Source organism: Salvelinus alpinus, chromosome 35 (assembly GCF_045679555.1).
Source record: "Salvelinus alpinus chromosome 35, SLU_Salpinus.1, whole genome shotgun sequence".
NCBI classification, from domain to species: Eukaryota; Metazoa; Chordata; class Actinopteri; order Salmoniformes; family Salmonidae; genus Salvelinus; species Salvelinus alpinus.
This window is the reverse complement of record NC_092120.1, coordinates 9,672,188-9,686,460: the sequence shown is the minus strand read 5'-3', so window position 1 is coordinate 9,686,460 and position 14,273 is coordinate 9,672,188. Positions and strand designations below refer to the sequence as shown.

The window sequence follows — 14,273 nt, the reverse complement described above, 5'->3', positions numbered from 1 at the left end:
GGCTGGAGCGCGCCCGTAAGAAGCCAGTCGACATTTGTAACTGCTGTTAAACCTACATTCTGCGGTCAACTCACCCTGCAGACTTATTTTTGTTCACTTTGAAATTAAGCTCCATTCATCAACATCAAACTGGACTCTCGGTGGATAGTTATTTACTCCTGTTGACTTTCTTGTCAACTTTCACACACCGTTTATTGGGACATGGGTGCGAGGCGCGATGTGCAAACTTTTCTGGCTCTATCCACATTTCTATTCGTTGCAACATGTGAGCCAATGGATCAGCAAGATATGCAAGGTAAAATAAATAATACTAACTAACTCATAGTAGTGCGCATTTTGTGAATCATCTAATTCAATTAAGGGGAAGTGTGTTTCGAAATGAATGAATGCAGACAGTTATTTCAAACAAGCTCGCATTTTTGGTCTGGACTTCACTTTGTTCTGCCATAGACACATAAACTCGATATGGTTATTATAATCCTGAAAATATTAGTTACAACTGTAATAATATTTAAAATGAAATGCCCTGTAACCATTTCTAACTCGTGCGTAAAACACACCACACACAGGGCGCAACGTTTGTCTCTCACCTTTATGGCTTGAAATGTGCTGTTTTATCTCTATAGGCTACTTTCTATCATCTGTTGTCTCATTCATCTTGGTTATGTTGGGGTTGTTTCACTGCTGGTTAATTATGTTATTTATTTTCCATTTCTTACACAAATAATATGTCATATTATTTCTATTTCTCTTTTCTTTTTGAGATGACCAGTTTTTTCCTTCCACATGTCATAACTGATCATGTCTCCTCCACTTGTATTCTTTCTGACATAGACAGGAACAGAGAAAGTGCTAAGCCAACTATTTTATGACGTCCTTGGCTGACTTTCCCCTTATTCCCCTCTTTCCCCCTTGAGTGCTCACAGCCTGCTTGTGGCAGAAATCCTGACCATTGCCAAACCCCATTGTCCAAACCAGTGTGTGAACGGGTGAGGATGTGTCAGAAATAATAGCAGAGAGAGGGAGGCAGAGAGAAAAGGAGGAAGGGGAAAGCCTTCTTACTAAGAGCCAGAAAGCAGCCAGGAGTCCTGCTCCTTTTATTCCTCTCTCTTTTGTTTTCCCCTGGGTTTTAATGTCCAGCAATGTGTCAGCATGGGCTTTGACTTTTGGCACTATGAAGTTCTCTGTGATAATGTTCAGGAATGCCACTGCTAAAATTGATGGAAGTAAATTAATTCTGTATTGGTGCACAATCTAGGAAAGACAACAAAGACAGAGGGAAATTCAAAGTCATAGGAAGAGAAAGTAAATTGAAAAATACGTGTAAGAAAATAGTTGATATGTGCTATGTATTTGAACCTACAATGTTATAACACTGTACTATCTGCCTATTAAATGGACATGTAAACTGTAGATTGGGACTATTTTTTTGTGAAATAAAATAACTTGTAAAACTTGTTTCTTAAGAAGTCTTCATAAGGGATGTGGTTCTAATAAGAGTCAGATTTGCTTTTGTAATTTGGATGTTGCTTCAGAGATGTCAACTAGTCACTCAACAGTTGTCCTCATATACCTGGGCAAGGGTCAAAGGTGAAGCGTCATCATGGGACTGGATGAGAGCCTTTGATCAGGGAAAATGGTAGATAGATACCCTCTCTCTTCTTCATTATCAATCTCTGTCATTCTCTCCTTCATTATCGCTCTCTCCCCACCCCCTCTCCAGTCATTGACATGCTAACCCTGGACTCCAAGACCAGTGTGTCTGCGGTGGAGAAGGTGACAGGTGCCATGAGTGTGCTCAGTGACATCTACATCGTGTCCACATTCCGCCTGCCTCCCAAGATGGGAGGGGTGCTGCTGGGCATCTACAGCAAAGAGGAGAACAAGAAGTATCTGGAGCTGGCCATCATGGGAAAGATCAACAAAGGTACTTAGATACTGTCACTCTCACCACTGACTAAAACATAATTAACAATTTCCCAGTTTCTCTGTGACGGAGCATTCAACTAACTCAGTCTCAAACCACCTTTAGTATTTAAAAGTGTTCACATGAATATCAATCTGTCCATCAATCCCCCTTTTTTGTATCCGTTTGAATTTTCTCTCCGTGTTCTTCTTTTGCTGTTATTAGTTACCTTTCCTTGTTCAGTAAATCCCTCAATTTTTGTTTTTCTCTCCCTGTTACCCTCTCTCGTATTACCCTCTCTCGTCTTACCCTCTCTCGTATTACCCTCTCTCGTATTACCCTCTCTCGTAGCTTTGGTGCGTTACGTGAGGGAGGATGGCAGAATTCACACAGTGAACCTCCAGAGCACAAACCTGGCTGATGGTCGCACACACTCCATTATTCTCCGGATCGGAGGCCTGCGCAGAGACAACCTACACCTGGAGCTCTACGTCAATTGTCGATTGGCTGACTCCAGCCAGGGCCTCCCTCCATTGGTCCCTCTCCCCGCGGAGAAGGTGGAGATTCGTAATGGCTTCAAGGCCTACGCAAGGCTACAGGTGACAAGGAGCACTGAGTCTGACACTAAGTCCCAAGTAAATCCCATGCCCCTTTAGCTAGGGGCCAGGGCTTCATCTCAATAGCCCAACGTGGCTTGCTCTCCTCGTCTCCTATCCTCAATCTGCACTTATTTAAAACACAGGGTGAAGCAATATGGTGGATGCCTACTGGAAATTAGCTTTCACCTGTCAAGGTCTTTCACATCAGTGTAGATGAAGTGGAGCAGACGAGGAGTGGAGGCAACTTTTAATTGAGAGGTGGTCCTCTTTGACTACCTTTAACCATAGCAACAGCTGTCATATCTAATCATATCATATCATAGCAGCTTCAACCACAGCATGGTGTGATCCAAGCTTCTCCCATTACAGGGTGCTGTGGAGTCCCTCAAAATGGCGCTAGGGGGCAGTGTGGCCAAAGCAGGTACCCTGACAGACTGTCCATTCCAGGGGGATTCATCAGTCTACAGCACAGGTGTGTCCAAAATCACTATATGACTTTCCAAGATGAAAATTATTGTTATGAAAATGGTTAATCAGCTGTGTATCCGGAACATGTTTCAACCAAAAGTCATTTTCCTCTTCTTACAGTCGGTGCGACTGCAGAAGTGAACTCCATTCTAGGTGAGTGTATCCAAATGTCTCTTTTCAAGTATGCAGTGAAATCAATGTCTTATGGCAATGTGTGTTGGCTTTACTTGACAATGATTGGGCATTCTGTGGGTATTGTATGTCAGGAGACCACACAAAGGCTCTGATTGGTCAGCTGATCATCTTTAACCAGATCCTAGGAGAGCTGCGAGAGGACATCAGAGAGCAGGTGGGTTGTGTGTGTGTGTGTGTGTGTTTCTACAAGTGTATGCATGCAGCATGTATGTGTGTCTGCATACTGTATGTGATTGTGCATTTTCATTGATGTCTCCAGGTGAAGGAGATGTCCCTGATTAGGAACACCATTCTGGAGTGCCAAGTGTGTGGTGAGTGAACAGCCATGGGAAAAAAACTATGTGTACTGAAAAATTTGACCCATCTCATGTTCCCTGTTCTTGTCTTGCTCTTAAATACAAAACCTAAACCAACGGTGTGTTGACCTCCAGGCTTCCACGACCCTCGTTCCCGCTGCTCCCCCAACCCCTGTTTTAAGGGCCTGTCCTGCATGGAGACCTTTGACTACCCAGGGTACCGCTGTGGTCCCTGCCCGGAGGGCTTGACGGGCAACGGAACCCACTGCCAAGACATTGACGAGGTATGACACAATAACAGACAGGAAATGGAAATTAGCCTGGCTGGGTTTTAAATGGTGTTTTTTACACTGCCTCAAGCTCACAGTTGAATGAAATGTGAATTGACAAGGCTTTTAGGGTGACAGCTGAGCTGTTGTCAAAATAGACAGAGTCATTTCAAGTACTCAGCACGGCTCTTATTTCAAAGAGCCCCTACTGTACCACTTATCTCTGTCTATTTCTCTCTCGACTCCCCCACTCTCTCTGTTCTCTCTCTATTTCTATTCTCTGTCTCTCTAACTTGTCTCAGTGTTCCATAGCCCAGCCCTGCTACTCTCCAGGTGCGTGTATAAACACAGTGAAGGGTTTCAGCTGTGAACTCTGCCCCCCTGGTCTCTGGGGCCCACCCCTCTTTGGGGTCGGACTGGAGTACGCCAACCACCACAAGCAGGTACACACACAAACACACACACTATCACTTTTTTCCTTACTGTCATAATCCATAATTCCCTATTGTCCTATTTCTTCCTCACACACCTTGCTGTGGTTTTGTCTACAGGAGTGTGCAGACATCGATGAGTGTATTGAAGTTGCCAACGCCTGTGTGCCCCACTCCATGTGTACCAACACCATCGTAAGTAGAAACCCTTTTCAAATGTGTTTATTACAATGTATGTACAGCGTCAAATCTTCACAAACGAGACATCGCTCTCTTGTGATCATGTGAGAGTACTGTAGAGCCGCTCTGTAGTAAAGCTGTTCTCTCTCCCTTGCTCCTCTCTCACCCCCAACCTCTCCTTCTCTCTCTCCCTCGTCCTCCTCTCTCTCTCTCTCTCTCTCTCTCTCTCTATCTCTCCATCTCTCCCAGGGCTCGTTCAGGTGTGGTGGCTGTAAGGTGGGTTACCTGGGGAACCAGACAGTGGGCTGCGTGCCCCGTAGGTCCTGTGCCACACTCAGCTTTAACCCCTGTGATGCCAATGCCCACTGCATCATAGAGCGGAACGGAGAGGTGTCCTGTGCGGTAAGCAACAGTGGTCTTTTACTACCTTTGCCCTCCTGGACAGGAACAGAGGAGCCACACTACCCTATACTGCCAGCCTCGGTATACTACTTTATAGATGTACTTTAGGTTTGGTTGAAAATGCTCTCCTTTCTTCCATTCTCCAGTGCAACATTGGCTGGGCCGGTAACGGGAACACTTGTGGCACAGATACAGACATTGATGGATACCCAGACCGCTCTCTGCCCTGTATGGACAATGACAAGCACTGTAAACAGGACAACTGTGTTTACACACCCAACTCAGGCCAGGAGGATGCAGACAACGATGGCATCGGAGACCAGTGTGACGAGGACGCAGATGGGGACGGCATCAAGAATGTGGAGGTGTGTGTTTCCATCTCAGACCCTCTGTGATAATTGTATCTGGGTGTATGTGTATGATTGTAAGTCATTGTTTCAAATGTTTTCTCATGACCATAACTGTTATATTTTGCAGGATAACTGTCGACTAGAACCCAACAAAGATCAGCAGAACTCAGACACAGACTCTTTCGGTGATGCCTGTGACAACTGTCCCAATGTCCCTAACATTGACCAGAGGGATACGGACAGCAACGGGCAAGGAGACGCCTGTGACAATGACATAGATGGAGATGGTGTGTATTCACACAGGCGCGTGCGCACACACTCACACTTTCAGTCACACACTCACTCACACATAAACGGCAAGATGTCTGGGAGACAACTTTGTGGGTCGCAGTTGAAGTTGGCATTACACTCATTGCAACTAGGTGATGGCCCTCATGTCGCCCCCCTGTCTTACCCTGGTGTTCAGGTATCCCCAACGTGCTAGACAACTGCCCCAGAGTCCCCAACCCCATGCAGACAGACAGGGATGGAGACGGGGTAGGAGACGCCTGCGACAGCTGCCCTGAGATCAGCAACCCCATGCAGGTAAAATAACCTTCACACACCCCCAACTCCCAAAATGTGGATCTACAGAAGATATTCAGCCACTCTTGGCTGAAACAGGGTTTAGGCTGCTCATTTGTCTTGTCTTTGGTTTATTCTGACCCTCCCCCTAGACGGACATTGACAATGACCTGGTGGGGGATGTGTGTGACACTGACCAGGACACGTGAGTCTCTGACTTCAACATGCACGCACGCCCGCCCGCCTACACACAAACACATACACATTGCACTCACACTGCTACAGGTGTCACACAGCGCTACACCTGCTGTGGCTAACACACACATACATACACCTGCTGCGCTCATATTCACAAAAACACACAGTCACTTTACACCTGTTGGGATTTACAAGTAGACACACACACCTGCTGGGGCTTGTTTTTGTGCTGCAGTTGTTAGACCTTCCGGATGGTGGTTTTCTAGGTGATCAAAAAAACGCTAACTATTTCAGTACAAACAAAATTAGTGAACATAACATGACTTGGGCCAGGATTCAATGCAAGGCACACTATACCTGATTTTTAAAGGTAATGTACGATTGAGCCGACATACGCAGCATTTACCATGAATGTGATCTCCATGAACGTTGTTTAAAATGCCTAAGGCGCATTGTTGGTTGTCTAGTGCACTGCGCTAGAGCACGTCTTGAATGAAATCCCATCCTTTGAGTTGAACTGAATTACAATGTGTCTATGTGTGTTCTAGGGATGGGGACGGTCACCAGGATTCCAGGGACAACTGCCCTGACCATCCCAACAGCTCCCAGCTGGACTCGGACAACGATGGCATTGGGGATGACTGTGACGATGACGATGACAATGACGGATTCCCAGACGTACAAGACAACTGCAGACTTATCACCAATCCCAACCAGAAAGATTCTAACAGTAACCAACCATTATTAAAACTTGAACAGTGAACTATCCCTTTAACAGTAACCAACCGTTAAAGGGATAGGTTCACTGTTCAAGTTGTAGCTTTTTTAAAACTTCTGCATTGCTAAATGCTTCAAAAGTGCCCCTCTGTCTTAATATGGCCATCTCCCTCTCCTCTCCCAGGTAACGGGGTGGGCGATGTGTGTGAGAACGACTTTGACAACGATTCAGTCTGGGATCTGATTGATGTGTGCCCTGAGAGTTCAGAGGTCACACTGACAGACTTCAGAGCCTATCAGACAGTCATTCTGGATCCAGAGGGTGATGCCCAGATCGATCCCAATTGGGTGGTGCTCAATCAGGTGACCCTTGACCTCTTTGGCTCAACACATGAACAACTTTGATCGTAGGCTGAAATATCCCTTTAAGGTTATCCTCCTACTCTGAAATCAGTTTACAAGGAGCACCATTATGGTTATTATAAATTGGCCTATGTTAGTGCATTGACTACAGTCTAAAGCCTGGTATATTGCATTGTGCATATTTGTCAAGTTCTTATGGAATACTCAAAAATTAGGTGTGTGATTCATTGTGGATACAGATTCTGATTTTAGCGAGTCCTCTTTTATTGCAGGGCATGGAAATAGTTCAGACCATGAACAGTGATCCTGGTTTAGCTGTGGGTAAGTTGATGTTATGGGTTATGTTGTTTGTTACTTCTTGTCCTAGTCCTGTGATGTATGTACTCTAAATATAATTGCTCCTATTTAGGCCTACACAGTGATTTCATTATAGCAGTCTATTGAAAAGGTGCTGGAAAAAAATATATACATTTTTAAATTCCAATGAACTGAATTGACCTGACTCAACGTAATAACCTCCCCCAGGCTACACAGCGTTCAACGGGGTGGACTTTGAGGGCACCTTCCACATCAACACGGTGACGGACGACGACTATGCAGGCTTCATCTTCGGCTACCAGGACTCCTCTTCCTTCTACGTGGTGATGTGGAAACAGACAGAGCAGACCTACTGGCAGTCGACACCCTTCAGGGCCGTGGCCCAACCTGGCCTGCAGCTCAAAGTGAGTGATGGGACACAAACACAGCAGCCTATAGGTGGTGCTACTGATAAGAACCTTGGCTGAATCGGAACACTTCCTGAGAATCACCTTCAGACAGACTCTGCTGTTGGATATAAGTACAACAAAGCATGTTGTGGTGGCATTGTAAAAACCTTTGATAGTTATCCAGTCAAATATAAAATAATCTACTACAGGGTTCAGAATATACAACAAACTCTCTCTCTCTCTGTCTTGTTCCCCTACAGGCAGTGAAGTCCCGTACAGGGCCTGGTGAGTACCTGCGTAACGCCCTGTGGCACACAGGGGACACCAACGAGGAGGTGAAGCTGCTGTGGTCGGACCCACGGAACGTTGGCTGGAGAGACAAGACATCTTACCGCTGGCAGCTCAGCCACAGGCCCCAGGTGGGATACATCAGGTAGGCCACACCCCTCATTCTCTCTTAGTTCTTTATTATTTTAATTTTATTTTAATCTACTACTTTCTATTTGTAGCCGATGTTCAGTAACTGTTTTATTGTCAAAGTCATTTAGTACCTGCTTAACTATGTATCAGAATTCCATAGTTTTTCACTTACTCGGGGGCAGATGGGTTCGATGGGTTTGCACTTGAAGCTGAGTTCATCCTCACTGGACAGGACACAGTTGTGGTACACAGCTGTGTGTGACCACTGTTGACCACTAGAGGGAGTTTACACTGCCTTGGCTTGGCTTGGATGATTAAAAAAGGAAAAGAAAGATGGCTGGTGGCAGTTTGGTGGACTTGGTGGCTATTCACCAATTTATACTCCATATTTTTTCCCTCCTAAACCTCTTTGTGACTTTTACAGAGAGACCGGCCCCCTGGCCCTCTATTGTCCCTGTTGCCATGTCAACCAAATCCTTGGCAAGAATTTTCTGAGTGCCTGTTCATATGCAGATCCAGAGGAAACTACTGTAGAGTGGGGGGTCTGAGAGAGAGAAGGGGGGAAAAAGCGAGAGAGGGAGAGAGCAGGGAGAGTATCAAAGTCACAGAAATAAACAGAAAGATAAACAAGTGTGAGGGAGTCTGACTAGAGGCACTGAGAGTAACATAGCAGAATAAGGAAAAATCTCAAGCAGATTGTCAAATTCTAAGAGTGAAAGAGAATATCTTGAATCAGACGTCATGTTCGAGGAACATTTTGCTTATGCAAATAGTTTAATAAACCAGATTTATTGCGTGGCATAAATACCACATTGTGCTCAACAAAGCATCAGCAAGACATTTTCAAAAGACACATTCATTTGAACCAACACCTGCGTTTGAGCATCTCTCAAACCCCTCACATCTCTGGCCCATTATCAGTAGCGATGTGTAGGTAAAATCACCGGGGAAGCCAAGCCAGAACAAAAATACATATTATGTTGTGATAATTGCTTTATTTGCTCTATAACCTGCCTTGACACCGTGATATATAGGCCTAGGGCCAAGACAATAAGAAGACACAGCAGCAGAATAAATTCAACTACATATTTGTTTCATCACAAAACCGGAGAGCAACATCTGTCTGGTGAAGTCCACAAAACATATTGCATAAAACAAACAGGTACATGACCTACAGCATGGTCAAGCAAGGTAATGTTTCAGACATTTTAGGACCACTAAACAACTATTGATTTAGAACCACTGAGAGTTACCGCAAGTCATAAAGAAAACAGGAGCTGCCTCCACTATTCCAGCACCATTTCAACATCAACGTTTCAACATCATCAAATCACCTCTGATTAGTCTAATAGAGTGACAACTAAAAGATACCAAAAACGATTTAGTCCAATCAACGTAAGCTAAATATGATGTGGCTGTCCATGGAACTGATTTCTGTGTGTGTGTGTATATTTGTGTGTGTTTGCATGCGTACAAGTAGAAAAAACTTGTTGACTCACCCTACTTGTAGAGAAACGCCAATGTCATCCTCCACTTTCATGTTGCCTAAACGGCCTATGACTCTGTCATACAATACACACTTTTTGTTTTCCTTGCCATTTAGCCTAACTACCTTTCATGGGCAACGATGCACCAGGCCAGCATACTACATCTAGCTACTTGTTAACGTCCAGGGGCACAATGTATGAATTTATGGTTAGATCAGAATCGCCGTTATAATCATTGGCCAGCATGGAGAATTAAGTAAAACTACAAGTCCAAATCCCTATCTCCATCCATTGCTAATTTTAGGAAAGGGACGATTTTAGCAAGCTAGCCCCCGGAAGACAACAACACAATGAGATGCAACAATTCACATTTTTTTCTGCCAATAATGATGTTTGGCTTGTGATGTGATTAGTCTGAAGCCAAATCTAAACTGGCTTCCCTTGACACTTTTTTTTGGTGCTCCAGGACCATTCAGAGCTGAGCTCACTCAGTTTAGCTCAACACTGATTGGCTATTATTATTTTTTATTTCTAATCAATGGAGACCAAATGCTCGCTAGCTTCCCTTGCATTCAATGCTACAGGCAGCAACAATTTCATACTCTTTCTGACCAGACAGCGTCAGATAGATACGCTATACATACTGAGACAGAGGGGCGCTGTTACGTTAGATCAGATGAGATACATTCAGCCTGTTGCGAATTGAAGGAAATGTATGAAGCACAGAGAGGCAAAAGATACATTATTTTGTATGTTTTTTTCTTGGTCCATTTTTTGGGGGAAGCCTAGCTTCCCTTGGCATTCATGAATACACGCCACTGCCCATTCGGAAAAAAGTTGCCAGAGAAAAGGAGAGTTGGGGGGTGGAGTTTGAGGAGGTTGTGTAGGGAGGGGGGGTCTCTCCAGTGGGGTGCAGTGAGGGGAGAGTGGAGTGAGAGAGAGACTTGTTTTTTAGAGGCAGGGAGGCCCTATTCAGACCCAAACAGAAAGACACCTGCTTTGTATGCTGTGCAGAGGAGTCAATGGAGCACCGCAGCGATGCACTGCACTCACTCAGGCAACGACTGGGACAGGGGTTGGGCCTGCTCTCTCTGTCTCTGTTCATCCAAATAACCCATTTTGAGTTTTGTGGTTACTTGCCACTGGGTTTTAGTTTGGTGGCACTTCATTTGACTAATCTCTTATATGACCATATGCCAACTACTACAGCTACCCACAACAATCACGTTATGGGTATGTGACAGTGGTATAAATAAGGACAGTGTGAAGTTATAGGATGACTTTCATTTTGATTATTACCAAAGGGAACATGACTAGAAATGACAAGGGAATTTAAAAGTCCCCTGATTTGTGCATTGTCCCGTGCTCTGTGGCAGGGTGAAGTTATATGAGGGGACGGAGATTGTGGCCGACTCTGGCGTGGTGATTGACACTACCATGAGAGGCGGACGACTGGGGGTCTTCTGTTTCTCCCAAGAGAACATCATCTGGTCCAACCTGCGCTACCGCTGCAACGGTAAGACTCCGTTCTTCACATTGCTACTAACCACTAACGATACTTGTATTGAACAACATAATGCTAGTGAACTAATTTACTTGTATGTTCTGCTTCATGTATCTGTTGTTTATTAGACACTGTTCCAGACGACTTCAACCCATATCGCAAACAGGTCCTGCTGCACATCAAGGTGTGAGATGATTCGAGGATGTGTGAGTGCTGAGGCATATAGATGAGTAACCTCTCCAGCACTGTCTCTCTACACACACACTCACACACACACACACACTCTTACTGCCTCTCAGTACAGAATTTCAACTGCTGTTAAAATGAGTGTGACTGTGTCTGCCCATGAGTGAAAGGGGAGGGGTTTCAGAGTTGTGGTAAAGGAGGAAGAAGAACCAATTTACAACATTGTTGTTATACCAGACTGGAAAAGCAAAAAGGTACTAGACTTTGGAAGAAAGTATACATGATAATTAATGTATGTAGGACTGTGTTACTTCTGGGTTTGAGTTGCTGTCCTTGCCTTCAATTTCACTGTATGAACGGTGGTTGTGTGAATGACAGCGGTTAACCGTTGAGTTTGACTGTTGCGTTAGGTATGAGTGCTGTTGTTGCTTTGTGTTTGTGTATTTACAGCTATTATATGAATAAATTGATTATATTTTATGAAGCATAAACAAAGAGCAACACAGTCTTTGTCCACAAAAAATAATAAACAATTGAATTTCTTAAAAATATGTTTATTTGACCTTTGTGATTCTGTACACAACAAGAATGCTAATGAACGATACTTAGAATAAAAAACTGTCAAAGAAATCAAGAGCAACTGTGAATGTGCACTGCTGTTCCGAGGTCATCCAGGCAGTGAAGTATGTGGTGACACTGGTGCTAACTGTATCTAATCGCTGAGTGCTGTGGTTGTCATCATACCTCCCAGGAGCAGACAGACCCCAGGGCTCAACTGACTGAACTGCCTGTCTCCACTGTCTGCTTCTCTGCTCCACCATAATAGCCAGTCATAGAAATCCATATACATGGTACAGAACTTGCTATATTTAATATCATATATTATGTGTCACATTGCCTAATTACGTTATTCTTATGCCAGTGTAGTAACACTGTAATAACTCAATGATAACACTGTATTTTAACATGTTACATTGTAACTTGCTTTGTAATGGAGTTGAGCATTTTGTTACCACATAAGTGAAATAAAACCTCTTCCCATTCTACTTGTGTAATAACAACAAAACAAGTTCCCTGCTTAGGACAGACTTGAAAATGAATTTGGATTCCATTTAGAATGGAGTATTTTAAGCATTATTCTATTAAGCTGGAGATGTCCTGCTATTGACCCCTGACTACTGTGGCTGGATTCCAATCTGATCATTCATCTCTTTGCTCTATCCTGACTAACTCTCTCTCAGGTGTGAATAGATGCAATTTGATAGGCATTTGTCATCCTAGGTCTTGTTGGCCATACAGAGTTTGTGCAATACTGCTTCCTATCCCAATATGTGGGAACTTTCAGAGTGAAGTCACAAGGACAGAGGGAAGAGAATGACTTAGTGGAGTTGGCAAAGGTCCCCACGTGGCAGCTAGCCAGCCAGTGTCAGGTGCGGACAGTGGGACCATTTGGAAGCAGAGGCTTACCAACTGTATAGAATAAATTCACTGGGTTTCTCCCATAACAGGCCACATGTGAATAGATAGAATAAATTGGGTCGATATGGCGAATGACATAGTATTACACATATGTTTCTCTAAATAATTGTAGTAGCAAAATGTATTGTAGAAAGTGATTTTGAAAATATATTTTTAAGTGAGAACAAAGTTTTGAAGTACATATCACAGTGTTCTTACACACATGTACGGAGAGAAAATAATGAGGAAAAACAACCTTTCTGAGCTCCTCTGTTAAAGATGGAATACCCTGGGTCCGGGAGGCCGGGACGAGTGCAATATTGGGAGGGCATTGTACAACAGTGCACCACATCCCACACCTGCCTGGCCCTGGGAGGGGTTAATTAACACTTAATCTGCCTCCCCAAGCACCAATATTTCATGATCTGGCTGCAGTCCCAAGTTTACCCTCTCTTCAGATATGTCTGAGACTCACATTGCCTGAGGAAGACAAAAGTGTTGCATATTAGTCACTGTCTAAAAGAGAGCTTATGCTCTCTCTCTCTCCCCCGCACACACGCACGCACGCACGCACGCACGCACGCACACACACACACACACACACACACACACACACACAGCCCTAACAGTTACCAGGGCAACAGGTCTCCAGGCCACATAGGGGTAATCTGTTTAGGGCAACCAAAAAAGTAAAGGGATAAAAAAGTTTTCTATGGAAAAAACACTTCCACATTCTAAAATGTATTGTCAAAAGTATTATAATAAAAATATATATATATATATTGTGATACATAACAGGTGCATAATTTCGTTTGGGGAAAAGGTTTGGACTTTGGAGGAGTGTGTCCAAACACACACTGTCTAAGCCCTTATAAACAAGTACACTAACTAAGATAAACATATAGACCAATGAAAATGTGTTTAAACCCTTACCTTAAGTCACAAGTGATTAATTGCCTCTTCATTCATATAGTGTCGCCATTATCTGAAATATGTTTTGATATGGCCTATGAAAATGCATCAGCAACAACTCGCCAGGCAGTTAGAAATATGGGTTCTTATTAGTCCAGAATTCCTTATATGCTGGATCTGTTTTCTTAAATGCATTCCGAACCCATTCTGCAATTATCCAGAGCCGAAGATACAGGACTTCTTTCCTCTCCTAAAAGCTCTCTGACAATGGACCTCGCGCTCCGAATAGCCACTGCTTGGTCAATGGACCCCGCCTCCACTGCCACAACAAACAAAGGCCACTACGCAACGCTCACTGAGGGATGTAGGTGCCCCTCTTAAAAGGCCAATAACTTCGGACATTCTCCGCAGTTGAGTAAACACGTCTGACTATCCTTCCCTCTGTGTGTGTATCCCTGCAGGAATGTCTACATCTTTGAACTTTTAATAAATCATGATTAAATATTAAACTACAATGGACTCACCCAAATTCGGCATGAATGATATTCAGATGTCAATCAATGAAATTTCGCGCCACTGGTGCCCGCCACATGTCACGTGAAATCCTAGCAATAAATTGAAAGGGTAAAACGTGTAGTCATGTCGTTTACTGATATTCGCC

At 43.9% G+C, this 14,273-nt stretch overlaps 1 protein-coding gene across 1 annotated transcript; it reads left to right on the top strand.

The window, feature by feature from the left end:
* LOC139564326 (thrombospondin-3a-like) lies at positions 1-11,878 on the top strand. Its single transcript, XM_071383777.1, has 22 exons — positions 1-295; positions 1,724-1,927; positions 2,258-2,505; positions 2,875-2,977; positions 3,094-3,126; positions 3,240-3,322; positions 3,428-3,479; positions 3,600-3,748; positions 4,036-4,176; positions 4,285-4,359; positions 4,594-4,746; positions 4,893-5,111; positions 5,224-5,383; positions 5,563-5,681; positions 5,813-5,865; positions 6,407-6,588; positions 6,760-6,938; positions 7,211-7,259; positions 7,464-7,660; positions 7,906-8,078; positions 10,929-11,068; positions 11,185-11,878. The coding sequence occupies exons 1-22, from the start codon at positions 202-204 to the stop codon at positions 11,244-11,246; spliced, it is 2,868 nt and encodes a 955-aa protein (XP_071239878.1). The 5' UTR covers positions 1-201; the 3' UTR covers positions 11,247-11,878.
* The last annotated feature ends 2,395 nt before the right edge of the window (positions 11,879-14,273 follow it).